The sequence below is a fragment of the Pteropus medius genome, unplaced genomic scaffold, assembly GCF_902729225.1.
Source record: "Pteropus medius unplaced genomic scaffold, Ma_sr-lr_union100, whole genome shotgun sequence".
Taxonomy (NCBI): domain Eukaryota; kingdom Metazoa; phylum Chordata; class Mammalia; order Chiroptera; family Pteropodidae; genus Pteropus; species Pteropus medius.
Genome location: NW_024349804.1, coordinates 12,738,030 through 12,763,306, shown reverse-complemented (window position 1 = coordinate 12,763,306; position 25,277 = coordinate 12,738,030). Strand labels below are relative to the sequence as shown.

The following is a 25,277-nucleotide window of genomic DNA, read 5'->3' as shown; positions in this document are numbered from 1 at the left end:
ATTATGCGAGAATCTTTTTCTCCAACATTTTCTATAATAACTTTGTATTATCATACAGGGGGGAAAGAAACGATGAGACAGAGCAAATGCATGTCTGTGGCATAACCCGCGGCGGGAAGGAAGACGCGTCGCTGTAAACGTGAAAGCCGCAGAAACGGGAAAGCGCAGCGCGGCCGAGCTCCTGGCGAGGCCGCACCCTGGGTCCCGCGCCAGGGTGTGGAGAATCTGCAATACTTCTCCGCCCCCACCGCTGCGGGATCCGCCCAGTTACACAGCTGTGAAGGGCCAGAACCTGACGGCTGCAATTGAAGAAAACTGGGAGAAGATTCAGATGCCCAGGCCAGGGAGGGCTGGCCGCCCCTGAGAATTCATGACAGGGCCTCAGAACTGGCAGCGGAGGCTCTATGGCCAATGGGTCTTCAGCCACCGGCTCCGGGTCCTTGGACGCCCCCTAGACCGACGAGGGTCCAGGGCCGCCCAGGCGTCCGTTCTCACCCGGGGACACCACAGGCATTGCTGGCCAGCCCTGGAAGAGCTCAGAACCAGCCTCGTCTCAACTTCATAAAAGTCCTGTGCAGGGGGCTCTGGTCCTCCTCTGACCGAGAGGTGACGTCACTTGGCCAGGACACCCGGCACCTGGGCCAAGCCCAGACGGCCCTCATCCTCAGCCCAAAGCGGCGAGGAGCCACACGAGGTCGCCCCGCGGCTCGTCGGCTTTTAGACAGGAGGCGCCGCTGCCGACCTCCCCTCCCACCCGCCTTTCTGGGGTCCTCCCTCTGTGCCGAGCCCCGTTCCTCAGGCATGACACACGGGCACAGTTAACAGTGCCGGAGTTCCAGGAAGTCAGGGTTACAAAGTACATTAAGGGGGGGCTTACATTTTGGTTTTCATTTTTCACTGATTTCAATGGCAATGTCATGGTGGAGTGTTTCTTGGAGTCCCCAAGAGCACGGGTCCCCATCCTGCCCCTCAGCACCACCGAATGGCCGCAGACACTCAGCCTGAAGTCATCTGTCGGTGCAACACACGCCTTCCTAGATGACACACCTGACCCGGGCTCTCGTCTGCACCTGCTGCTGCTCCCGCTCCCCTGAACAGACCTCGGCCACTCAGGGCTCCCTGGGCTCAGGCCGCCTTCTGCCCCACAGCATCCTCACTCCCCCGGTGAACCCCATTCATCCCTCGACGTCCATCCCAAAAGACCCGACTTGTCCCACTCCCGTGGCGCCGTCTCTGGAGCCCCCGGCTAGGTAGTGGCTCCCCCATGGGTGGTCGGGGCAGGTTCTGTGGGCTGGGTCCCAGCACTGCGACAACACAGGATGGGAAGCGTGCTGGGTCCCTGTCGCTCCTTAGGCTGGACAGTTCTGGATTGCAGGTGCGTGCCCAGTGCACTGTGGCATCTCCAGCTCTTCGCTCGTTTCCGGCTCAGAGCAGAGGCTGAGCGCGTGCTTCTCAAGTCAACAATCAAGTTAATTAACACTGGAAAGACAAACTGAGACGCCCTTGCCATTTCTCGATCCTACATCCCACAGCCCACAGTGTGGGGTTCGGGGTCGCCCCACGTCCTTGTCTCTGCTGCCACATCCCGGCTCCCAGTGTGACAACTGGGAAGCCAATTTCATGCCAGCCGGGCGCACATCAGTATGCAGGCGGTGCTGGGCTCCTGCTGAAAAATTAATCAGGGCCGTTTGTATGCACGGAGCCGCCAACGGGAGCGGAAACGCCATCTCCCCAAACCCGCCAACGTCCCTCCCCACTATTCCCAAATTCAATAAGCACAAATCACTGATCTAATTTTTCCCCCAAAGTTAAAAAAAAAAAACAAATTGCTTCACAGCCCCCAGCGCCTGTTGTTTTAATGGACGTGTAGAACAGCAAGGTTTTTACAGTCAAGCTTTATTCCCAGAGGCCTCTGAGCCAGCCCACCCCCCGCCCCCAATCGGGGGAGATCCAACAGATAAAACCCACACCTCCACCTTGGGAAGGAAACGTTTAGGAAGCACCTACTATGCGTTGGCATCTTCTTTTAAAATCTCCTTTTCCTGAGAAGCCAAGTAACTCACCCTGCCCCCAGCCAAACAGCCAGACTGGGTCCAGGAGTCAAAACCGGGCCTCCCCGATGACGTCAGGTCCCATCATCATTTATTAATAAGCCACGTGGCGAATCCTGAGTGGGACTGAATTTTGCAGAGCCCCCGCGTGTGCCTGCAGCCGTGCGCTCAGACCGGCTCCTTCTCAGGTGAGGCGCCTTGCTCTGCCCCGGCTCCCGGGTTACACGCTGTCAGGGACTCAGTGTCGTCACCTGAGTGGGGACGGAGCACACAGACCTACCTGGTGGGGCCACCAGGGGACGGTGTGAGGAGCACGTGGAAGGGTGTCCGGCACACAGCGCACGCGACCATCACCCGAGCTCTACCATGCGTTACCGGAATCTTCTACGCGCTCCGTGAAGACGTAGGCACCGGGCACCAGCCACCTCCCCGTGTGCATTTCGCTTCTCTGCGCCCCCCTGGGCCCTGGGGTCACCGAGCTCTACCCTTGGAGAAGGCCACACCGAGCAGCAGAGGGCGCTCTGGGAACAGATCGCAGCCACATGCCTGCTGGGGACGTGGCCCTCCGCGGGGAGGCCGAGAGCGGGAAGGCTCAGTCTCAGGACTGCCATGGAATCATCGGGCCTTTCCATGAGCTGGTGGCTGGAAGCGCTTCGCCCGCATCGCCCAGCTCGGCGTGATCTGGCCCAGGGCTTCCCCGCATACCGGCCCTGCGTGAACGCCTGCTCCAGCCTCGGTGAGCGCCGGTCTCTTCTGCTTCCGGAAGGTTTCCAGTGAACTGGGACCCCTCCCCGAGCTCGTGCTGCAGCTTTTCTTGAAGATTCGGTTTTACTCCTTGGAGCTTTGGGCCCAGAGACAGTTGAGCCTGACAAGGTGCCTGTCATGACGCTTGCTATGTCCAGCTGCCACGGGACAGCTGGGGGGTGGGGGCAATCGGAGCTCAGCTCATGCCGAGGCTGCAGAAGGTTGACCTGGACTGCCCTGCAGGAAGCCACAGTCCGGCTAGCACATGCTGGGGGCGAGGGGAGCCCCACAGAAAAGCAGGAGCGGCTGACCTCGAGCGCGCACACACCCCTCCGAGAACTCGCAGGACGCTGCATGTTGACCCCTGCTCTCCTCCTGGGACCCAGGCGACCTTCATGTTCCCCCCTTGTAAAGCCCTTCTCAGGCGAGGGACCGTTTCACCTCAGCCGGTGAAACGTGCAAGGTCACGTGGTTTGGTTGCCACGGGTCTGTGGGGCTGGCTGTCGGCTCCAGCTTGGGGCTGCGCACACTCCATCCACCAGCTGGCCACCATCCTCCCCGTCCCTCGGTGGGGTCTGTGGCCCAGCCCGCCCGCAGGCTCACAGTCATGGGACCAGAGACTCCTAGTCTCCACGCCCCTGCCCCGGGCCCCGCCCTCCCGTCCGGAAAGCTCTCTGGGAGCTCGTCTTTACTCATGACATCTGCTCGCCACTGGCCACCTGCCTGTCATCCGTGAACCTGCCCCCCACCTGCCCTGCCCCCAGGCTGCTGAGTCATCATTACCCCTGCAGCTGAAACCTCCATTCTCACGCTGTCTCTGTAAAGGACCAACATTAAAATCCCAATCCCCCCTTCATGATCCCACCCCGCGTCCAGGGCAGCAGAGTTCCAGAACGTTCTCACTGCTGTTCCCCCTCCGCAGATGCCTGTCTCTTTTGCTGGATACTTCTCAGAGCAGCCGCTCCCCACAGTCACTGTCCCTCGGATTCGCTCAGGAAGAAGCACGAGGCAGATTCTCTGTACCTTCCTGGCCTGAGCCCTTAGCCCAGAGCCTGGCCAGGGAGCAGTGGCAGGCGGAGCTGACCATCCAACGCAAACCCAGTCCCGGGCTCGTCCACGGCCATCGGGCACATAACCTACAGAACCCTCTGGCTCGGCGGGTGTTACCAGCCCCACTTTTACGGACGCAAAAGCAAATGCTTTCAGGAAACACCCACTCGCATCGGCTCAGATGCAGGATCCAAAGCCAGTGAGGCAGGCTGTGCCGATGCCACAGCGTCGTCACCCCACGCGCCCGACTTCGTGCTGTCCGCTTCTCCACCTGTTTTCAGGGTTTTGAGACGCACGAGGCCCGTCTCCCCAGGAGCACGGCCACCGAGCTGACCGGCAGGCGACCGCAGGTCACACGTGGGCTTGGCGAAGACGTGCAGGAGGCCGCGGAGCCGCGTCCAGCCCCGGGCCGAAGCCGCGCACCGGCTACGCCGCTGTTCGCAAAGCCTCGCGCTGTGGGGGCTGGTGTGTCATGTGGCAGAAGCTGACTGGTGCGCCCAGTTTTCTCACTGCGAAGCCCCTCTTCAGACCACGCCTCGCGGTCTCCCGACGGCCCAGAGCGTCGGCCGTGGACAAAGCCGCTTGCCCTGCGCCCGCCCCTCCCTGGTTGACAAGCGGCTTTGCATGTTACCACGTCCCCCCGTAAACCCTCTTCTCGGGGAGCCTGTGGCCCCACTGACGGACGCGGGGACCGAGGTTTGGGATGGGGGCGTGTTAGCACGAGCGTTCGGGTTCCGCCTCCCCTCCCGAAGGCCCAGCCTCTGAGTGTCCGATCCGAGAGGGTGAGGGCGGGGGTCTACGCCAAGCCCGCGGGGGCCTAGGACAGCGGCCCGCGCAGACCTCTAATCGCGGGGCTGGCTCTCCCACCGCCGGGCTGTGGGCCTGCGCCTCTCGCGGTGTGAACACACCAGTCGGCCACTTTGCCCCCCCCCTTTGAGAATGTCTGTCTGGGGCACGGTTTTATCACGCACATAAACTCCTGCCACGGCGGTACGGGCGTCGGTGCACAGACACTGACCGTGGGCGTTTCACACGCTTCCCACTGACCATGGCCTGTGCAGGGAAGGTCTGGTGCGGCCAGGCCAGCGGCTACAATGGACTGAGGCCGGGTCGGGGCGAAGTGGGGGCGGGGTGGGAGAACAGAGAGGGAGGAGAAGTCGCTTCAGAGGGTGACGTAACAGCTTCTTCCACATTCAGATGAAATAAGTCCCTTTACAGTAGAGAAAAAAAAGCAAAGGCAGTAATTATTTTATTAAAAACCAGGAAACGATGAATCATTTAATCTGGGGAGAAAACCACACCACTGATTAAATCGCCACTTCCTCAGGCCTGACATCAGCGTCTCTAATACCTTCTGACATTCTTGGCAGGGCGTCTTGGGGAACATTCCGGCAAACTTTAGAGCCGCCTGTGGCCCGGCCATTTCTGTCGCTGCCCCAGTGGGAGGTGGGGAGACGGGAGAAGGGGGGAGAGAGAAAACCCTTGATTGACACGCAGTCTCCTCCCCAGGCATGGCACCGAGGAGCTGAACCACCGGCGTGGGTATCGGAGGCGCTGGCCCAGGCCCTGGGGAGGTGACGCGTTCACAGCCCGGTCCTGGCCGCAGATGTCAAAACGCAACGTCCGGCAGCGTGGGGATTGGGCTGCGCCGACTCACTCCCCAGAGCGGAACAGCGTGCTGTCTTCCTGCCTCCCAGCAGATTCCCACCCCCAGGAAACCAGTCCTGCCACATCTCAGCTGCCCGTGCCACTCCGGGAAGCCTGCCGCAGTTCCCGGGGACATGGAAATTCACCGTGTGGCCTAGGCTACCACAGTGGCTTTGCGTGCGGGGTGCGACAGGGCTTGTCAGAGCCAAAGGGGAGAGATGCTTTTGACGCCGTGTATAATGAAATGGGAATGGGGCCCTTTGTGGGAAGTTTTGATGCTGCCATGCTGGCTGTTTCTCCACCAACTAGCCCCTGGAGGTCCGGGCCTCGGCCTGGCGCGTGCGGACCCTCCGGGCTGCTCTGGCCGCAGACCGTGGTCTGCTGGTTAGTGCCCAGGTGGGTCCTGGCAGGGCAGGACGCAGGGCATTAAGCACCCTGGAACGTGTAGGCCGTGCTTCACCCCATCTGGGGGCCGAGCTTAATCAGCCCCCGCTGCACGGTGGGGGGAAGGGCCCCAGAGACAAGTGTCATCCAGAGTGGCGAGCGTCACCACCGCCCCGGCAGGCTACGGGAGCCCGGAGTAGGGCGGGAGGGGGCCGGGGCACAGGCTTCTCGAGAGGCCGTCACAGAATGTCATTGGGCTGGGCACAGGCGCACAGCAGAGGGCACCGACGCTGGCGCCGGCAGGCCTTTCCCTCCACCTTCCTGGAATTCGAGGGCGCCTCCCCGAGCCTCAGTTTCTCCGTCTGTAACGCAGGGATGACAGCTTTAATCCGTCCACGTTCACGCTTGTGCACCCCAGTTCCGCCCTGTTGCCTGTGGCCGTCCAGCGCTCCCAGCACCACTTACTGACGATCGTGTCCTTTCCCATTGTGAATTCTCGGCCACGCAAAGGTTTTTAACAGATCTAAGAAGCAGGACCCTTTGTCTAAAATACAGTCTTACCGGAAGCACAAGCTTCAGGGATGAGATGGCAGTGAGCGGCCTGGCGCGGGCAGGGGGTGGGGGTGGGAGGTAAGGACAAACGGGACAGGAAGGGAAAGTGGGAACTCAGACCCGCTCCCCCACACCATCCTCGGCTCAGGGGCCCCCAGAGGACTCAGGGGGACAAGCGGGGAAAGCACAGTGCTGATGTGTAAGCCAGAACTCACGTCCAACAGCCTGCACCCCGGAGAGGGGCGGGGGCGTCCCTCACTCAGCGGCCTTCAGTGTCTTCCCAGGACTCACGGCTCAGTGTCCTCACCCGTGCCCCTGCCCTTTGACCTCAAACTCCCCTGCCCGCCCTGTCCCGGCAATGCTTCTGTGGACACGGTCCCCTTCCCCAGGCCGGGCTCTGCTCCCTCTTCCTGGATGGGGCTTCCCCCGCAGGAATTGTTCCAGAAGCCCTGTGCCGCCTGTGATGCCTGGCGGGGAGCGGGGGTCCACTCACCCAGGCGAACGGGCAGGTTTGTTTGGGGTGTGCCCATCACCAAGACACCCCCAGCAGCTGCAGGCCAGCGATCACCCCCACCCCGTGACCTCTGGGAGCTCGTGGTACAGAGGGACTCAGAGCCCAGGCCCCCTCTGCAGGCCCCACCCCCGCAGGGGCCCAGCAAGCAGCCAAACACGTTAGCTCAGAATTGAAACGCAGAGCCTTGCAGCTCCCCGTTCCCCCCGGCCTCTCCCCAGGGGCCACGAACGCTGAGCGAGCCAGGCAGAGACAGAAGGAAAACACATTTGGCACCGTCCCGGCCATGAGTCACCTCGCCCCGGGCCCACACCTGTCAGCGAGCAGTGTCCACTGGGGCATGTGGCTCCCTGGCCGAAAGCTGCTGTAGGTCAGAGCACTGTCATCCCTCCCTGCCAGAGGCTGGGCCTCCGCCCCAGGCCTGGCTGCTGTCCTTTGTGGAATAAAGTCGCCTGCGACCCAGGCCGAGCAGCTCTGACATGTGAGGCTGGAATCCGGGCCGAACAACAGGATGCTCGGGGATGAAAGCGCCTTCCGGGGCGGGCCGAGGAGGCAAAGGGAACTCTCTGCGAGTGACTTTTGTTGAGCGTCTACTGGTGCCAGGCCCTAAGGCAGGCCTGGGGGCCGAGGAGCGGGGAAGGACAGAAAGGTGGGCACCAATACAGGGCCAAACGCCAGGCACAAAAAGCTGGTCACGGGGCGTGGGGGCCTCCCCACTGACCGCCTCTTACCCCCACAAGCCGGGGGCCAGCGCCCCTTCCGGGGGGCAAAGCAGAGCCTGAGCATTGAAGGGGCTCACCAAGGTCAAGACTATTCAACATCAGGGCGGGATGGGGGGCGAGGCCTGCAGACCCCCAAGCCCAGGGCTCGCCTGTGTGAGACGGTGGCCGGAGACGGGCCCCCAGCGTCCCTGGCCACTGAGCAAAGGCTCCAGGGCCTAGAAAACCCAAGGTTCTGACGTCTCCCGTTTCCAAGAGCGAAAATCCGAGCGCTGGCACCTCCGAGCCCCCTTCCTATCTGCCCCTGCTGTCCCAGGCGGGGACGGCCGCTGGGAAAAGCTGCCCCCTGCTCCCGGCTCCGCCGCGGACTGTTCTCTCCCACCCGAGTTTCCAGCCTCAAAAGGAAGGCCCCCCCAACACACTGCGCACACACACACACCTGCCTTTTTTTTACAACTGGCAGCCTTGCACACCTGCCTGCCTTTTACACACACACACGTGTCTGGATGGGGACAGTGGGGGTGAAATGCACGTAAGGGAGGGCTTGCAACTTGCCCTGAATATAAAGCAGCGCCAGCCTTTGGTGGGCCGGAGACCTCTTGAGCAGAAAGGGGGGTCTCATTAGCATAACTCCATTCGTTCAGTCACCTCACAAATCTCAGTTATGGGCTGAATCGAGCCGTTCCCGCCATCTACATATTTAAGCCCTAAACCCCAGCCCCTCGAAATGGAGCTATAATTGGAGATCCAGTCTTGGAAGAGGTGATCGAGGTAAAATGAGGTGAGATGGGTGGGCCCTAATCCAACACGACGGTGTCCTCATACAAAGAGGTCAGGACGGAGGCACACCCAGAAGGGCGACTGTCTACACGGGTACACGCCAAGCGGAGAGGCCTCAGGAGGACCCACGCTGCCGACACCTCCACCTGGGACTTCCGGCCCCCAGGACTGGGATACCATAGTGTCTGTGCACTTGCTATGGTGGCCCCAGCAGAGTGACACAGCCCCCGACGCCCACGTGGCTGAGCCAGGCGCCGCTCGGACTGCTTTGTGCGTTAACTCGCTTTGTCTACCTGGCAACCCTATGAAACACGTCCTACTATTGACCCATTTTGCAAAACTGGAAACTGAGGCACAGGGCAGATAAGTCCTGGCTAGGGGCTGGGGATAAAGAGATGGCCACACATGGCCCCCACCCCCAAGAACCTTGCTCTCTGGTCCAGGGGCTCAGGAGCACACAGGTGGGGGTCCCCACTCGCCGAACCTGGGAGAACAGTTTAGCTTTTGGCAAGCAGAGAGGACAGGGCGTAGAACCTTCCAGGTGGAGGCACAGAAGGAGGCAAGGCTCAGCAATGCTGGGAGCGTAGCACTTTGAGGAAAACAGGAAGGGAGGAGCCCCAGGAATAAGACCTTGGGGTCACCTGAGAGGAGCCTCTAAGGCTTGGCTGAGTGAATGCGAGGGGGAAGGTGTGACATGTGGGGACGGTGAGGGTCCGGAGGTGGGGACGGTGAGGGTCCGGAGGTGGGCAGGCAGGACCGGCTCTGTGACGGTGGCTGCCCAGGGGCACCCGGGCACTGACCTGGCATCGGGCCCCCGCAGGGGCGGGAGGGGGAGCAGACGTCAGAGCTGGTCAGAAGCAGCTCCCTCCACCTGGTGCCTCTAAGGCCCAGAGAGGCTGAGTCACCTGCAGAAGGCCACACAGCATCTGGTGGCAGGGCCTTCTCACCACCACCTGGGTGAGCCCCTTCTCTCCAAAGAAAGGAAGGAGACACCCCAACGGCCCCACATGGTCTCCGGGACTCAGGATTCTCCCCTCCCAGACACGACGGCCCAGCCCCACCTCCAGGTCTGGACTGTCCTCGGCCCCGTGCAGGAAGACGGGTCTGCCTAGGGACATAAATCTGGTTACACTCAGTCTTGGCCACCAGGCCGCTGGCCCGGGGGAGTGGGGGGTCGGGGAGGGGCGGAAGGCAGGCAGCCACACCAGTCGAAGGGAGGCAGGAGCCTGGGCAGAGGCAAAACCCAGTGGCCTGTCTGCCCGAGGCCACCTACGGGTCCAAGGGAACATGCTGGGATGGAGGGTAATAAACTCCCACCGGGAATGGCTCCGCAGCAACTGTGTGTGTGTGCGCGTGTGCGTGCGTGTGTCCATATGTGTGTGTCCGTGTGTGCATGTGTGTGCTGTGTGCATGCGTATGTATGTGTGCACATATGTATGTGTGAACATGTGTGCATATGTGTGCATGTGTGTGTGCTGCGTGTGTCGTCTTTGCGTGTGCATGTATATATGCTTTTGGCTGTGTGTGTGTGTGTGTGTGTGTGTGGTGGGGAGGGGTCCTTTTAGATGCCGTGTGCCTCGGGACCAAACCAGGAGAAGAGCATCTCCTTATGCTGCCCCCTCAAGAAGCTGCGAGCCCCTGGGAGACGGCCCTTACGCCCCAGTTCCCAGGACTGGTGACAATGACAACTGCAGGCGGAACTGGTTCAGGGCTCGGCCAAACAAAGGCTCCAAGCCAGCTGGTCTGGCTGACCTCGCTCCGGCCGCAGCCCCAGGAGAGTGGTTCTCGCCCACGACTGCCCGTGTGACAGGGCAGTATCCTGGGCTGACCGTCCTGGCAGTGCCCATGACAGGCCAGGCTCCAGGCTTCTCATGGACCCCAGCAAGGAGGCTCAATGTCCCATGTACAGGAGAGGAAAGTGATGCCCAGTGTGACAAGAGGCTTTGATGAATCCCCACAGGAGGAAGAAGGGAAGAGGCCAGGGTGATGGAGGGTGAGCCGAGACGAGCGGGGGTGGGGGGGCGGACAGCCCCAGGCCCTCGCCGTCCCCTCATCCTGCAGGTCAGCAGGGCAGAGGGCACCAGGGCCCCCGGGGAACCTACTTGTCTTGTCAGCAGGACTCACCCCACAGCTCCTTAAAAGGTTTCTGCCCCTCCCTGTCTGCCCCTGTCTGCCTCTGCCTGTCTCTACCTGGCTGTCACAGGCACACACAGCCCTCCCACCAGGGGGTTTCAGGGCTGTGTGGCAGGCCCTTCGTGACAGGCCAAGGGCCCAGCACAAACCATCACACCCCCGATGTGCTGCCTCCCCACCAGCGCGGCCTTGCTTCAGGCCTCCCTCCTGACCATGCCGCCAGCTGCCCCGCTGGGCCCCGCCCTCGGCCTGGCCCCCTGACTCCTTGCGGGCCTGCTCGGCGGGGTCTGGATGCAGCAGGCCTCCGGCATGCTCCCGGGAGCTGGGAACTCCCTGCACTGGACTGGCTCAGGATGCTCCTCCGAGGTCTGTCATTGAGTGGGTGGACCCTGGAAACTGCCTTCCCATTCTGGATGGGGGAAACTGAGGCACAGTGTGGCCGTGGGATAGATCACAGCTCCTAGCCGGTCTGTGGAGGGGCCTCCCAGCCACCAGGCCCGGCTGCCTCTTCTGCTGAGGGCCTGGGTTGGGCCCCAGGTCACTTCAATCACTCGCTCGCTCATTCATTTCTTCATGCATTCATTCTACCAATCACTTCATTTATTCATTCCCTCCATCATTCCCTCATTCACTCACTCACTCACTCACTCTGTGGCTGAGGGACACCTCCCACGTGCCAGGCCCCCTTCAGGTGCTGGACACAAGCTGAGAGAGCCCTGGACGCCTGGGGCACATATGCTCTGGGCGGAGCAGCCACAGGTTGGATCATTAGGCAAAGAACTTACAGCTGTGCCGAGCGTGGTGGGGGGCGGGGCAAGGGGCCTCCAGATGGTGTGGCTGGTGGGGAAGGCAGGGAGCCCTGGGCACGGATCAGCTAGCCGGGCCGGCCACTGCTGAGCAGGCATGGCGGGGGGAGGGTCTTCATCAAGCCCAGTCACTGCTGGGGCCTCGGCATCAGGGAAAGGCCGGGGGACTAGGGACAGAGGTGGGCCCTCCCGACTGATTTCCACCCCTGCAGCGGGCGGCACTCAGCAGTGTGACACCTGGGCACTTGGTGCCACCAGGTGAGACTTGTGAGCCAGAGAAGACCCTCCACTCACCCCACCCCACCCCACCCCACCCCACCCCGGACACGGAGGAGGAAACTGAGGTCAGGCGGGGCAGGCAGACGGCCTGGGGTCACAGCAGGTCCACAGACCCGAGCCGGGCGGAGCCGGATCTGTGAGGCCCCGCCCTCACCATCACAGGACCCCCGTCACCCCAGAGAAACCTTCACTGCAAACAGGAAGACGAGCCTGCCCCGTGCATCCTGTCCTGTGGGCCCCCATCTTTGGGTGGTTTGAGGGGTGAGGAGGGGGGCAAACAGTTTTGTTTAACTAACCTCAAGGACCAAGAATTTCCAGATGTTTCCCAGTGGCCGCCCCTCCCCACCTGGCCCCAGTGCCTTCCTCATGAACTTCCCTCTGGGCGAGAGGGGGTGGTTCCCGCGGGGTCTCGGGTGTGAAGGAATGTCTGGCCGGCCATCGGATTCCTGGAAAACTAGAGTCATTTTCCAGGGCGAAGACCTCTGGGGAAAACTCAGAATCCACCTACAAGGGGCCTGACCTCGGGGGCCGGCGGGGGAAGGGGATGTGGAGGAGGACGTGGGGGAGGGGCCTGGGTTCCAGCCCATGCGCCCACCCACGTGACGACTAAGGCTCAACTAAGGCTCCAACTAAGGCTCCGCGGACAGATCGACGAGTCAGCGACTCAATGAGCGAACAGACAATGCCAAAGCTGAACACTGTGCCCCACGCACCACCCGTCTGAGCAAAGCTCGGGGTGGTGGCAGCCCTGTCGAGGGACAGAGGCACAGCACCATGCAGAAGTTTCCCCCACCCATGAGCTCGCGGCAAAAACGAGGCTTTGCATCTTGGTCGTCTTTGGGAACGTCCCTTACGGGGGTGCTAGTGGGGGAGAGGGAGGAGGAAAGCAGAAATCTCCCTGTGGGTACGTGAACTTGAAGTCCAGTCTTTCCCTCTACCTGGCCACGCCCATGACGTGCAGTCGGCTCTGAGGGCCACACCCGAGACGCTCGCGGGCTGTGAGACTGGCCATAACAGCAAAACTACGGGGGAACAAAGCACGAAGTGACCCCTGAAGGGAAACAGATGAACTGGGTTATTCACACACTGGAGTCCCACCTCTCAACAGGGACCCGTTTCATAAACACAACTCTGACGGACAGTCAGCTGCGGCCACTCGTGTGGACGGAAAGCAGAGCGCAGAGGCATCCTTTGTTTATGGACACGGGTGGATGCCGTGAAGCCACGAAAACGTGGACGAGCCTGGAACACATCAGCGTGAGGGCGGAGGTCACGGGGTGGGGGAGGGGGACGCCTCTGCAGAGTCCCTAAGGGTTCCCTTTCAACAGTCTGAAACACATTTGCGAAACGAAACGCATTTGCAAAACGTTAACATCTGCCTAATGTCCCAGGTCAGTTACATTGTTTCCCACAGTTCGAACTGTTTCCTGATGGCGAAGTGTTAGTTTAGGACCCATCTCTGCATCCTCTGGGCAGGTGGCAGGAACCCGGAGCCCGGGTCCCTGTCCCGAGCCTGCCTCCCTGGCTGAGGACCCCGGATGCTCACTTGGATGGCCTTGTTTTGAAGTCTGAGAGCCCAATAAGTGGATTGATCTAATTCTGACTTGTGGCTAACCCCCGCGGAAAACGCAACTGTTTCCAGGCTGGGAGGAATAAAAAGCGATCGCAGACAGCTACGCACACGCTGGCTGAACCCGAGGACGGTGGTTCGACCTCTCTGAGCATCTGTTTTCTCATCTGGTTGAGGATGGGTGTTGGGATCCGCCTCACAAGGTTGTCTTAGAGAAGCTATCGTATTTAAAAGTTGCACAGTTAACACGGGGTCCTGAGTGCGGTGACAAAGAAAGGGAGGACAAGCCACCGTGAGGTCGGTCCCACGAGCCAGGGCCCCGGCATCACCAGGTCCCGACAGCGAGCACCGTCAGGGCCGGCAGCCCCTCTAAGGGCCAGAACAGGGGCCCCCGGCCCGGCGCCTCCGTCGGGCACCTCCGCTCTCTCACGGACCCCACCCTCGTCTTGCAAAACGAAAAGGAACCTCCTGCCATGGTGCTTCTCAGAAAGGTCCCTGTGTCCCCAGCCCCGCCCCCCGCTCAGCCCCTCACTACAGGCCTTCCCCTTCGAGTGGAGTCTTCCTGCCCAAGGACCAATAATTGGGTCGATGAACTGGTTCAGACACCGGGACTTCAGGACGGAGGGCCAGGCCTGCCACGCTGCTGCACGAGCATGGTGGAGCAGGGAGCCCTGGACTCATGGTCTCGACCCTGACGGCCAGACGCTTGGAAGGCTGTGGGAAACTAGGGGAGGGAGGGGCCTGTCCCTGTACCAGTGGTAGACGGGAGTGGGGGACAAATGCCCAGTGACTCCTCGTCAAAGGCCCTGTGCTGCTGCCTTCCCGTCTGGCCACAAAGCCCCCTCCCCTCATACGGCCCCTGTGCCCCCCAAACACATCACTTGCTGTCTGTGCCTTGTCTCGGGGTCTCCTGGGGGAACCCAACCACAGTGCCGTCCCCAAGGGAGTGCGTGTGGCGAGGCCTGCCGGGGGCCCGTCTCAGAAGATGGCCGGACCGGGTTAAGCTGCACGTGTAATCACTTAAGACGAGGTCACACTGGAACAGGGTGGGGCCCTAACCCAATATAACTAGTGTCTCATAACAAGGGGACATTCGAACACGGAGACACAGGGAGAAGGCGATGTGGGATGCAGGCAGAAATTGGGGTGATGTGTCTACAGGCCCAGGAGCGCCAAGGCTGCCTGCGAACCCCAGCAGCTGGGAGAGAGGCGCAGGACAGAGCCCCCCAGAGCCTCGGATGGAACCAGCCCTGCCGACACCTCGGTCCCAGGCTCCCGGCCTCCAGAACCGGGGACAAGTGCCACTACTGCCCCTTCCATCGTGAAGCCACCGTTTCCCCTCCCTCCTGGGAGGAGGGCCGGCTGTCCCCTCACACCAGCTGGGGCTCCCCCTCGTCCCCTGCCCCCTCCCTCGCCCTCGCGGCCCTGGCGATGGCCCCGTCCCCCGTCCTCCGTGTCCCTTCTCCATCCTCCGAGCCGCGCCGTGGATCAGCACTCGCCTCTCACTGATGTCACAACAGCAGCCCAACAGGTCTGCCGGCCCGTCTCCCGCCCCCAGACCAGCTGCCCATGGGCTCAGGTCAAACGCTTGGCGGGCCCCTGACATTCCAGGCCAGCTGGCAGCACGTCCTGCTGGCTCTGGTCAGACGGATGCAGAACGCACGGCCAGCCGCCCGCCTCTGCCACGCAGGCCGCCGTCGCCTCTCACCTGGAAACCGGCGGTGGCCTCTAACTCGCCCTGACCGGCTCTCCCGGCGTCCAGCTCGGCCTCCCCGTTCTCCCTGCCCCCACCTGCCTCGGGACCTCTGCACAGGCTGGTCCCGCTGCCTGCTGCACACCTGGCACCCGCCCACACCTCCTCCAAGCTTTCACTCAGATACTGTCGAAACGCCGAGGCCTCCCTACCCGCCCCTCCCAACTCCTGACACCCCCCCGACGCCCGACGCCCCGACACCCCCCGACGCCCGACACCCCGACGCCCGACACCCCCCCCGACACTGACCGACACCTCCCCAAAACTCTGCACCTTCTCTTCCCCTCACTCAACACCTTCCTCCTTTCGCACCCCATCTAGTATGCCTGCTGACTCCAAAGAGCATGGGGGCTCTGTCCGCGTCACTAACCCAAATGTCCCCAGTGCCTGGAACAGCCCCCGGCACACAGTAGGTGCTCACTAAAGCGCTGAATCTGTGCCTCAAAGTAACGTGATGTGAACAGGGCGCGAGCCGTTCGCGCCTGTGTCCCCCTCCCATCGGAGTGAGGGGACTCCACCCGTGTCACCAGCTTCTCCCTTCGCCCATGGGGGTGAAACCACCTACGTGAGCAGCAAGTGAGGCCCCGCCAGCTCTCACAGGTGCTTTTCCACGGGCACCGTCCGGGGGTGGGAGTGAGTTTGTCGGTGGGGGGGGGTGTCAGGTGTTGAGGGGTTGTCGGGCGTTAGGGGAGGTGTCGGAGCTGTCACCTTAACTCGTCCTGGAGCTGCAGCTTGGCCCGGGGAGGCTGGCATGCCCCCACTGCGGAAAGCACCCGTGCGGGGAGGGGCCTGGACGCAGGAGGGAGGCAGCACAGGACGACCCAGGGTGCTGGGAACACAGGGGACACTCAAGCCACGGCGGTGTCCTGAGACTAGGATGTAAGGTCCCCAGGCTCTGGGGTGTGGTGTCTAGGGCCCTGGCCCTCACTGTCCCCAAATCCTGTGTCTACACGCCGAAGTCCGGTCTTTACGCCACCCCCCACCCCGGGGCTCTATGGCCCCCCAGTCTGAAGATGGGCTCCTAAGAGCTCGGAGCTGCAGCCACTGCAGCTGGAAGACTCTGTGCCACCCACGGCTCGGGGCGGCAGGAGCCAGGAACTCGGGTCTGCCTTTCCCAGCCGCCAGCTCTCAGGCCTGTGTGACCGGAGCTGAGCCCCACGCCTGTGAGGCTCGACATGTACTAAGAAGAGCTTCGCAAACAGCAGCCAGTGGCTGGCACATCACAGGTGCTCCACCAACACCCAGGGGCCTCGCCTGAGCCCCAGATGCTGTCCACACAAGGGGCTTCTTTGCCTCCAGTCTGTCCAGGGTCAAGGCTGGATGCAAACCACAGCCAGAGTTCAAGGTCAAGGTCAGCGGTGCCCAGACTCCTTATGCTGTGGATAGAAAGAATCGTGTCCCCTAAAAGCTTGGTTGACGTCCTAACCCCCAGTACCTATGAATGTGACCTAATCTGTGGACGTGGCTGCTTGAGACAGGGTCACACTGAAGCAAGGTGGGCCCTAACCCAATGACCAGTGTCCTAAGAGGAGGGGAATCTGGACACAGACACAGGGAGGAGGCCACGTGACGGCAGAGGCGGGGACTGGTGTGATGCCGCCACGAGTCCAGGGACCCCCACGGAGTGCCAGTCGCAATCCGACCCGGGAGAGGAGGAGGGCCCTCCCCCAGAGCCCGGCCTCCCGACACCTGGATCCCAGACCCTGGCCTCGGCGCGGGCACTGGCTGTGGGCGTGGTCTCTCCGCTCTGTTGTTCCAGTCAAACCGAGTCCTCCGCCAGTCCCAGGGGGCCCCCAGGGGGTGACGAGGACCGCACCTGCATCTCGCGGAGTGCTGTCTCTGGAATGACAATGCCCTGTGGCCCCTGACCCCCTGCAGGCGCCGCCCCTCACCCCTGCGGAGCACGTGTCTCAGCGTGCGGGGAGGGCGGTGACTGACCGTCCGCGGAGGAGGGCGGACGCGCAGACCGCGGCTCGGCTCGGCTCGGCTCAGCAGGCTTTGCCGACCCAGTTCTCACCTGGGGCTTGGTGGTGAGGTCCAGCCCAACCTCGGGCTCGGAAGATGCTGTCAGGCCGGCATTCCCCTCCAGCCCTGCTCAGGAATCCCGCCGCCCCGCCCCGCCCCCAACCCGGCCCCCTCACCCACGCGCCCGCACCTGGTTCAGGTATGGGTTCAGGTATGCGCCTCCCACACAGCTCCCTGGCAGCTCTCACCTCGCCCTGCCCGGCTCCGCCAGGCCACGCTCAGCCTCTGCGCTGCAGGTGCCAGGCCTGGCTTGGGGGCTCTCCGGGGACTGGGGTGCCGCTCTAGAGGACGCCCTAACCCTGGCCTCAGCTGCCCTGCCCCTGCCCCCACCTGGGCGTCCTTTCTGCCGACCCCACACAAACAGTACTTGGATGGATCCTTCTCAGAAGCAGCCGATGACCCCTCCAAGGGGCTCAGCGGTCAGGGGCGGGGGGCTGTCCAGCCTCGCACTCCACGGGTGCTGGCGCCTCCCTGCCTCCTGGCCACTGCACCAGGGGCAGCAGCGTCCACCACGGGGCCTTCACCCCAGTCCCGCTCCCCCTGGGTGTTGTCCCCTGGGGACTCACCCAGCGCTGCGCTCACAGCCCCTTCTCTTCTCTGGCCCCTCGTCCTGCTTTCTCTTTGATCCAGGGGACACGCTTCCACCTGGCATCACAATGGCCGCTTGGCATTTACTCCTTCCTGGGCTGCCCCCCACACCCACACAGGAATATCTGCTCCCCGTCTGTCCTCCTCCCCCGCGAGCCCCCAGCTCTCTCCAAAGGCCACAAAAATACGTGCGAAAGGAGTGACCGTCCTGGGTCCTGGGCAGGGGACCGGAGTGTCACTCGGAAGAAGGGCGGAGAGGAAGAGGGGCAGCCTGGGAGTGGGCGGGGGAGCGTCGAGCGTGACCACAGCGGAGGGGTAGAGGACAGGAAGCCAGAGCTCTCTGGGCAGACATTCTGGAACTCAGGCCACAAGCCCAGGGGTCTGGGGCTGGAGCCAGATGTCCCTGTCACTCCGTGTACACAAGGCTGCTCCTTCTCCCTGCACAGCAGGGCGGCCGATGGCAGAACCTTCCAGACTCCCTGTCTGACAAGGTAAGCCTGAGCATATCCGACCTCCTCTGCTTCCCCTCCCAGACCAGCTCTGGATGAGGGTCCCTCCCCCACAAAACACCGCCCTCCTGCCCCCTAACCCCACTGTGACCAGGCTTGTCTGTACTTGGGAAGTAAAAGTAAGTAACTTCTTTAAACAAATGGAATTTGTTAAAAAAATAAACAAAACAAAACCCAGCAAATCCTGCCATTTGTTAAATGTGGCTGGTAGATCAACACTCGTCATATCGTTTTCTGCTCATTCTACAGGGCCGAAATCAGAGCAATGTGGAGCGACGCTGCCGGGTGACAGTTGCCGGTGCCACCACTTCAGGAAAGTCATCGGGGGCGTCTGTTCACACACGGACCCTGTGCCCCAGCAAGGCCCTCCCCCGGTGCCCAGCCAACAGAAACACACATTCTGCCCACTGCACCTGTGACCGAGACCTTGAATAACCCCACACTGGAACCCACGCGATGCCAGCCCACGGTGGACACGGTGGCCGTGCACGGGCCACCACGCAGCAGTGAAGGCACAGGGGCTGCGGGGTAAGATGACGGTGCCGTATGGACAGGTGACAAATGTGAGAAGGTCCTGGTCCCTGGGAGCCTAGGTATAAAGGGACGATGTCTCGGCAAGTTAGGAAAAGGATCTGTAAGCGCACAGTGTGTGCACAGGCGCGTAAACGGGAGGGAGGGAGGGAGGACCCCAGGGTACGCGGGGCCGGTGCGTCTGCGTAAAGGCCACGGGGGTCCTCGTCAGTTTCTGCAACCGTGCCCTCACTGTGACATTATATCGGAGCAAAACGGACGGGGCTGAGGGCGGGGGGCGCGGAGGACCCCCCATGTCAGCGCCCCCTCCGCCCCGCGCCGAGCCCGGCAGACCAGGGGCCGAGCGCGCCTCCGACCGCCTGCATAGAAAGGCGCGGCGCACCATCGTCCCAGCCACCCCGGGCCGGCAACGGCCCAAACGCCCTTCGAGGGACGAGCAGATGAACACTGCGGGGGGTAGGCGCCCAGTGGCATGCTGCGGAGAGAGCCCCCCGACTCCACGCGGCAGCGCGGACGGCGCTCGCAGACACGGGACACGGGGGTGACGGGCGGGTGCACCGGGGGCTGCTGGGCTTCGTCACTCTGCTTCCAGCCCAGTGTGTGGCCCGTCACCGGGCTGGACGCTCACAGTGCTGTGCCTCTTCCTGTGTACGTGAACCATCTCGATTAAAAAGTTTAAAATTAGAACGTGCAGAGGAAAAGCCTCCTATATACTTTGGAAAAGTAAAAAACAAATTCATTATTTCAACAGCAGGGCGCTAGGCCCAGGGGGCGCAGAGATGAGACGGCCCGGCCTCTGGGACATGTGGCCTGCGTGCGGCAGACCGAGAGTGGCATCGTGTGCGGGACACCGAGGCAGCGGTGTGGGGCTGGGCCGTGAGGATGGACGGGAGGTCGGACTGCCCGGCCGAGCTCCCAGCACGGGCCCCCGCACGCATGGGGTCCACGCCATGGGCCAGGGCCTTCTGCTCCCTGCCCCTTGTGCCCACGGTCCCCAGGGGGTGAGACTGGGTGCCCATGCTATCAGGAGACACAGTGAATGACGGGCTGGCGCGTACGAGTGAGCCGACATGAACCCAGGCACGTCTCGGGAAGGGCGCCCGCGCCCGCAGCCCCGCCGTGGTGGCTGATGAAGCCCAGCAGCTGCCATGCCGGCCGCTGAGACAGCCCAGCCTCACGCGGTCCGAGGCCACTCCCGCCGCGGGTCAAGAGGAACCACGGTCCTGGGAAGTGGTGTGGAGGGCCCAGCCGGTGCCACCGTCCGCGTGTTCTTCTCAGGCACACGGCCGGGAGGCGGCAGATGGGACAGGCCTGGCCGCATCCCCACACCGAGGCTGCCGCCATCCCAGCCCTCGACACCCGGCCCAAAGAGCTGGGGGGCCCCCGCCGAGATCGCAGAACCCTGGAATCGGAGCCGGGGCACAGGGCAGGGCCCGGGGCAGCCCCCGACCATCGGCCCTGCCCTGCCCTGCCCATGCTCGCGGCCCGGTGGGGGTGGTGAGCACGTGGAAATCCGATCCGGGGAGCGGGCTCTGGACCCCTCCTTTGAACAGACAAGCCCTAACCCCAGACAACTGTGTGCATCTGCCCAGTGCTGACTCTTTAAAAACTAAGGAAGAAAAATAATAACCAAGGACGCAGGAGCAGAACCAACCCCTTTCGTGTGGGAGTGCTTTCAGCCAGCGCCGTCCCGCCCCCTGCACCCCAGCCCACACGTGGCCTGGTTTCCAGCAGGAAGAAACTGACTAGGCCCGGGAAGCCATGTTGCAAGTGGCTTTAGTGTCGTGGCTTGTCCTGGGAGGTCGACGGCACTGTCATCACAGATGGAGACGGAAGGCTCTGCAAGGCCACCTCCCCACCCTCGAAGCCGGGCCAGACATGCCACTTAGGGCCAAACACAGAAAATAGCAGCGTCAGGAGCTGGCCAGTCACCGAATCCACTTACTCTTCTGGCAGAAAAGGATGGAATGACTCTATACCTCCCAGAGGCAGGGAAACAGTCCCTCGGGTCCCACATTCCAGGCGGGGACGCAGCTGTACCAACGAGTCAGGACAGGACGGAGCCCCGGGCAGCTGCTGCCGCCAGGAGGGGGCAGAGGGCTTCCCAGGAAAAGGGCCCTTGAATTGTGCTTCTTTCAAACAAGCTGGAGCTAGGTTCACCCAGGGGACGGAGAGACGCACGGTGTGCCCGGAGGAGCGCCCTGCGAGGGGGCCTGTGCGAGGGGGCCCAGGTGTGAGTCAGGCTGCGGGAGGCGGCCCAGGGCGGGGCCCTGGTACAAATGCCCGGGGCCCTGTGGGACAGCTGGCTTTATAGGAGCAGCTGGGCTGCCGGGTGCACAGGAGCTGCCAAGTGACCGTGCAGCATGCTCCGCGCCCTGCTTCTCCTGCCCAGCCTCCTGGGGGCTGCCCTGGCCAGCCCCATCGCGGGCCCTCAGGAATGCACCAAGGGCCCGGCGGTGTGGTGTCAGGACCTGCACACAGCCACGAGGTGCGGGGCCGTGGGGCACTGCCGAAGCGCCGTCTGGACCGAGCCCAGCGCCAGGTCCCTGCCCTGTGACGTGTGCCTGGATGTGGTGGCCGCCGCCAGCGACGGGCTGAATCCCGGTGCCACGGAGACTGACATCCTGGCTTTGCTGACGAAGACTTGTGAGTGGCTTCCCAGCCAGGATGCTTCGGCCAAATGCAAGGGCATGGTGGACACCCACAGCTCGACCGTCCTGAACATGCTCCGGGAGGCGCCCGGCAGCTCCGCGGCACAGCTGTGTGCCGCGCTCACCCTCTGCCAGCCGCGGCAGGGGCACCCGGCCCCCCCAGGGCCACTCCCCGGCGACGACGCATCCGAGGCGGTGGCCCGCTTCATGACCCATGGGCCACTCAGCTTCCACCCGACGCAGATGCCCGAGGACACTGTGTGCCGAGACTGTGTCCAGCTGGTCACCCAGCTCCAGAATGCTGTTGGGTCCAACGTATCCAGCTTGGCAGAAGCGACCACGGAGAAGCAGTGTGAGTCCCTGGGGCCGGACCTGGTTTTCCTCTGCAAGAACTACATCCTTCGGGTCCTGGCCCCGGCTGAGCAGACACTGCAGCTCGTCCTCCCAGAGGACACCTGCAGACTGGGGGGCTTCTGTGAGGAGCTGCGGGGACCCGCCCCCCTGGCTCACGGGGCTGATGCAGATGGGGTCCCTTCTCTGGAGCCGGTGTCCCCGAGGAAGATGAGCGAGGTCCAGATGCACGCCGGCCTGACCTGCGAGGTGTGTCTGCAAGTGATCCAGGAGCTGGACCAGTGGCTGGAATCCAACAGCACCGAGGCCTTAATCAGCCACGCCCTGGAGCGAGTGTGCTCAATGATGCCCAAGGCCATCGAGCAGCAGTGTGTCACCTTGGTGGATGCCTACAGCCCCTCTCTCGTGCAGCTTGTGACCAGAATCACCCCAGAGAAGGTGTGTAACACCATCCGGCTCTGCCGCAGCCGGAGGCGGGCCCGGGCCATCCACAGGGCCCCCGAAACCACACCGTCCCCACTGCTGGACGGGGACAACCAGGGCAGCTTCTGCAACGGGTGCAAGAGGTTGCTCGGCGTGTCCGCCCGCAACCTGGACCGCAAGAGCACGCAGCGCGGCATCCTGCGGGCCTTCAAGGGCGGCTGCAGCATCCTGCCGCTGCTGTACAGGGTGCAGTGTAACCGCTTCGTGGACGAGTACGAGCCCGTGCTCATCGCCAGCCTCATGGAGATGATGGACCCCGCGGCCCTGTGCGCGAAGGCAGGCGCCTGCCACGCCCCCAGGGGCGCGCTGCTGGGCACCGATCAGTGCGTCATGGGCCCCAGCTTCTGGTGCAGGAGCCCGGAGGCGGCTGAGATGTGTGACGCCGTGGAGCATTGCCAGCGTCACATGTGGAAAGCGACACGCTTTTTCGAGGGAGAGCATGCATGACCGTGGCCGCCGGCGACCCAGCGCCGGCCAGTGCCCACCTGGAGGCCCTTGTCTCCTAGAATCCCACAGGGACCCTACGGGGCGGGTGCTGTCCTCATTCCCCTTTCACAGATGGAAACGCGAGGCTCCAGACGGGCTGGCTGCAGAGAAGCGGGGCTCACGGCCTGATCCTGCGGAGCCCCGTCCTACCAACTGTGCAGTGTGGCTCTGCCCTGACCGGCGTCGCCCACGGACTGAAACCAGGTGCTGGGCCACTGCCCCCTCGCAGCCCCCATCACGGTGTCGGGAGCCTGCATGGCCTCACGCCCCCTCTCCACACCTTGCTGATGAATGCCCAGCTGTGAGCCAGGCTGGAGGCACGGCTGGGGCGTTCGGAGGCCGAGGTGGGGGGCCCCCTCGCAGGTGGGTCCCATCCCTCTCGTCTGGCAGCTGGGGGTGGGGACCAAGTCTCATCCACGGCAGCATCACTTATTCAGGCCAGAGCCTCTCAATCTGGGTGCCTGGGGTGGCCCGAAGGGGTGCGTGAGGCATGGGTGTCTGTCAACCTTCCTGGGGACCCTCCTGGGAGGAGGCTGGCTCTGACTGCGTCCCCTAGGGGTGCCTGGCTCAAAGAGGACCTTCCGATGCCTCAGCCACCACGGGACCCTCTCCCCGTGCCCCAGACCTGGCATCAGGAGCAGGAAAGCTTGTGCTGTCTCTGAATGAGGAGCTAAAAGTGAGCCAGGGAAGAGCCCAGTGGCTTCCAGGGCTGCGGGGCCATGCGGCGGTCAGCAAAGCCCTTTACCCACGGGAGCCTGTTTTCCAATCTGTAGAATAGGAGTGATCAGACCCACCTCACGGGGACAGCGAGACATTCAAGGAGGTGTCCACGAGCTTCCCCCCACCCGCCCCGAGACCACATCCATCACTCTGCTGGGACCAGCAAAACCCAGCTCGGGGTCCCCGGAAGAATCTGGCTATACGCGTTTGGAATAAACTGAGGCGTGTCCAAACCATGTTTGCTGTGCCCTCACTCAGCACGGGCCGGCTCCATGAGCTGCCCGCCCCGTCCCTGCTGCCTCGCCTGGGGGCCCCTCCTGCGGGAAGCCCTCTGCCTGGTTTAGACACCCGTCGTGATGTCCCCTCACTCACATGCTTTGCCGTCATCGGTCTCCCCCGTGCACTGTGAGCCCCCTGGGGACAGCCGCGGGGCTGTGTCTCGTGCCGGCACACAGTAGTGCTAAAATGCTTGTGCGTCCCATGAGGCCTGGCCCAGAGAGGCCCAGCCAGCGGTCACCTTCAGATGAACGCTCTCAGCAGAAGTGCCGGCCTCGGTGGACAGCGACCTCAGCAGGTGCTCTTTTCCAAGGCCACACCTGAGCTCTTAGGTCAATGTCCCAGGCCCCCACCGTTGCCCTGGGAACACAGGTGTACTTGGCCCGAGTCTCTGGACTCCTGGTGCTGGCTGGGCCTGGGTCCCCTGGTCAGCCCTGTCCAGGATGAGGATGGCGAGAAGCTGGTAATCATAATGTCGCATCGACCCGCAAGCCCGGATGTGGCCACGGGAAGCCAGCAGCCGTGTCGGATTCCAAACACGGAGCCTAGTGACGGATGGACTTGCAAACGGAAGGACTGTGCAGGAGCCACGGTCCCCAGCCCTAGAGGCTGTCAGTCTGCCGGCAGGTGTCCCCTGTCTGACAGGATGGAGCTGTAGCCCCTCCTCTGGCCTGGTCTGGGGGAGATACCTGCTGACAGCTGTGTGACAAGTCAGTTTCCTGGGATGTCACTAGTCATACATGGCTGGCCTGTGAGAGCCCAGGAGATGAGTGCCACCTCTCCCAGGTGACCCACATGCAGAGCTGAGACGCTCTCCTGGACCCTCTGGCCCTGAGCTCTCCCCGTCCCCAGCCCAAAGCTGCCTGTGGCGGGCGGGCAGGTGGCGTCTCCACGTGCTCCTTCCCTCTGCTCCCCCGACCCCAGGCCTGGGAGCCGGCTGCCACCACCGGCACACTGTACAGGCGAGGCTGCATGCCGGCCCAGCCAGCGCACCCTTCGCGTGGCGGCCGTCCAAGGACAATGACCTCCGGGGGACCTACAGGGGGCTTGCTCCGCACCCCGGCCGGGCGCGGCCCCAGAGCTCTGCCTGGCTTCACTCCTCATCCTCAACCACCCCCACAAGAAGGCGCCGTCATCGCCCCATCTCAGAGGCAGGAACAGAGGCCAAGAGGGTCAGTGACCCGCCCAAGGTCACACAGCCAGCAGGCGGCCGTGCCTCTGACCCTCGCAGCCACTGCACTCAAGGCCTGACTCCACCACGCCCCGACCCCTGCCCGCTTCTTCATTGCTCGAATGCTGGGTGACACGCACGTCTGGAGGGGACGGACGGCCACGTGCGGGAGGGCCGGCTTCACTCAGGCACAGTCGGGGGGCGGGGGGCGGGGGGGCGCTCGTCCTGTCCCCAGCCCGCCTCCGACCACGCCCTGTTCTCTTTCTGCGTCTCCTCTAAGGCGCACCGTGACTTCAGGGCTGACGCGGCCCACTGCCTTCCCCCCGTCAGCCCCTCAACCGCTTCCGGCCACTGTTTTATCGTTTCCTTCATCAAATTCCTTCTCGATTAAACAGCTGGGGGACAGTGCATTAGCTGATTGCTGGTGCCGAGGCCACGAGAGGCGGCGTGCAGGGGTGCGGGGACAGCCAGCCCCGCCTCGGGACGCCCGCCCGGTCTGCGTCTGCG

At 63.1% G+C, this 25,277-nt stretch overlaps 2 protein-coding genes and 1 long non-coding RNA gene across 5 annotated transcripts in view; 1 reads left to right on the top strand and 2 right to left on the bottom strand.

The window, feature by feature from the left end:
• Positions 1 to 25,277, bottom strand: part of SORCS2 (sortilin related VPS10 domain containing receptor 2) — a 386,735-nt gene that overhangs the window by 140,950 nt on the left and 220,508 nt on the right. The gene's annotated exons all lie outside the window — the stretch shown is intronic.
• LOC120582748 (uncharacterized) lies at positions 5,057 to 8,042 on the bottom strand. The gene is made up of 2 exons (XR_005647625.1): positions 7,253 to 8,042; positions 5,057 to 5,411 (listed from the first exon to the last, which is right to left on the bottom strand). It is a non-coding gene; the product is annotated as an uncharacterized LOC120582748 (long non-coding RNA).
• Positions 20,363 to 24,134, top strand: PSAPL1 (prosaposin like 1). The gene has a single exon (XM_039838031.1). The coding sequence runs from the start codon at positions 20,996 to 20,998 to the stop codon at positions 22,562 to 22,564; it is 1,569 nt and encodes a 522-aa protein (XP_039693965.1). The 5' UTR covers positions 20,363 to 20,995; the 3' UTR covers positions 22,565 to 24,134.

Excerpts from the sequence above, each read along its gene's own strand:
- PSAPL1 (XM_039838031.1), top strand. The coding sequence starts at position 20,996 with ATGCTCCGCGCCCTGCTTCTCCTGCCCAGCCTCCTGGGGGCTGCCCTG.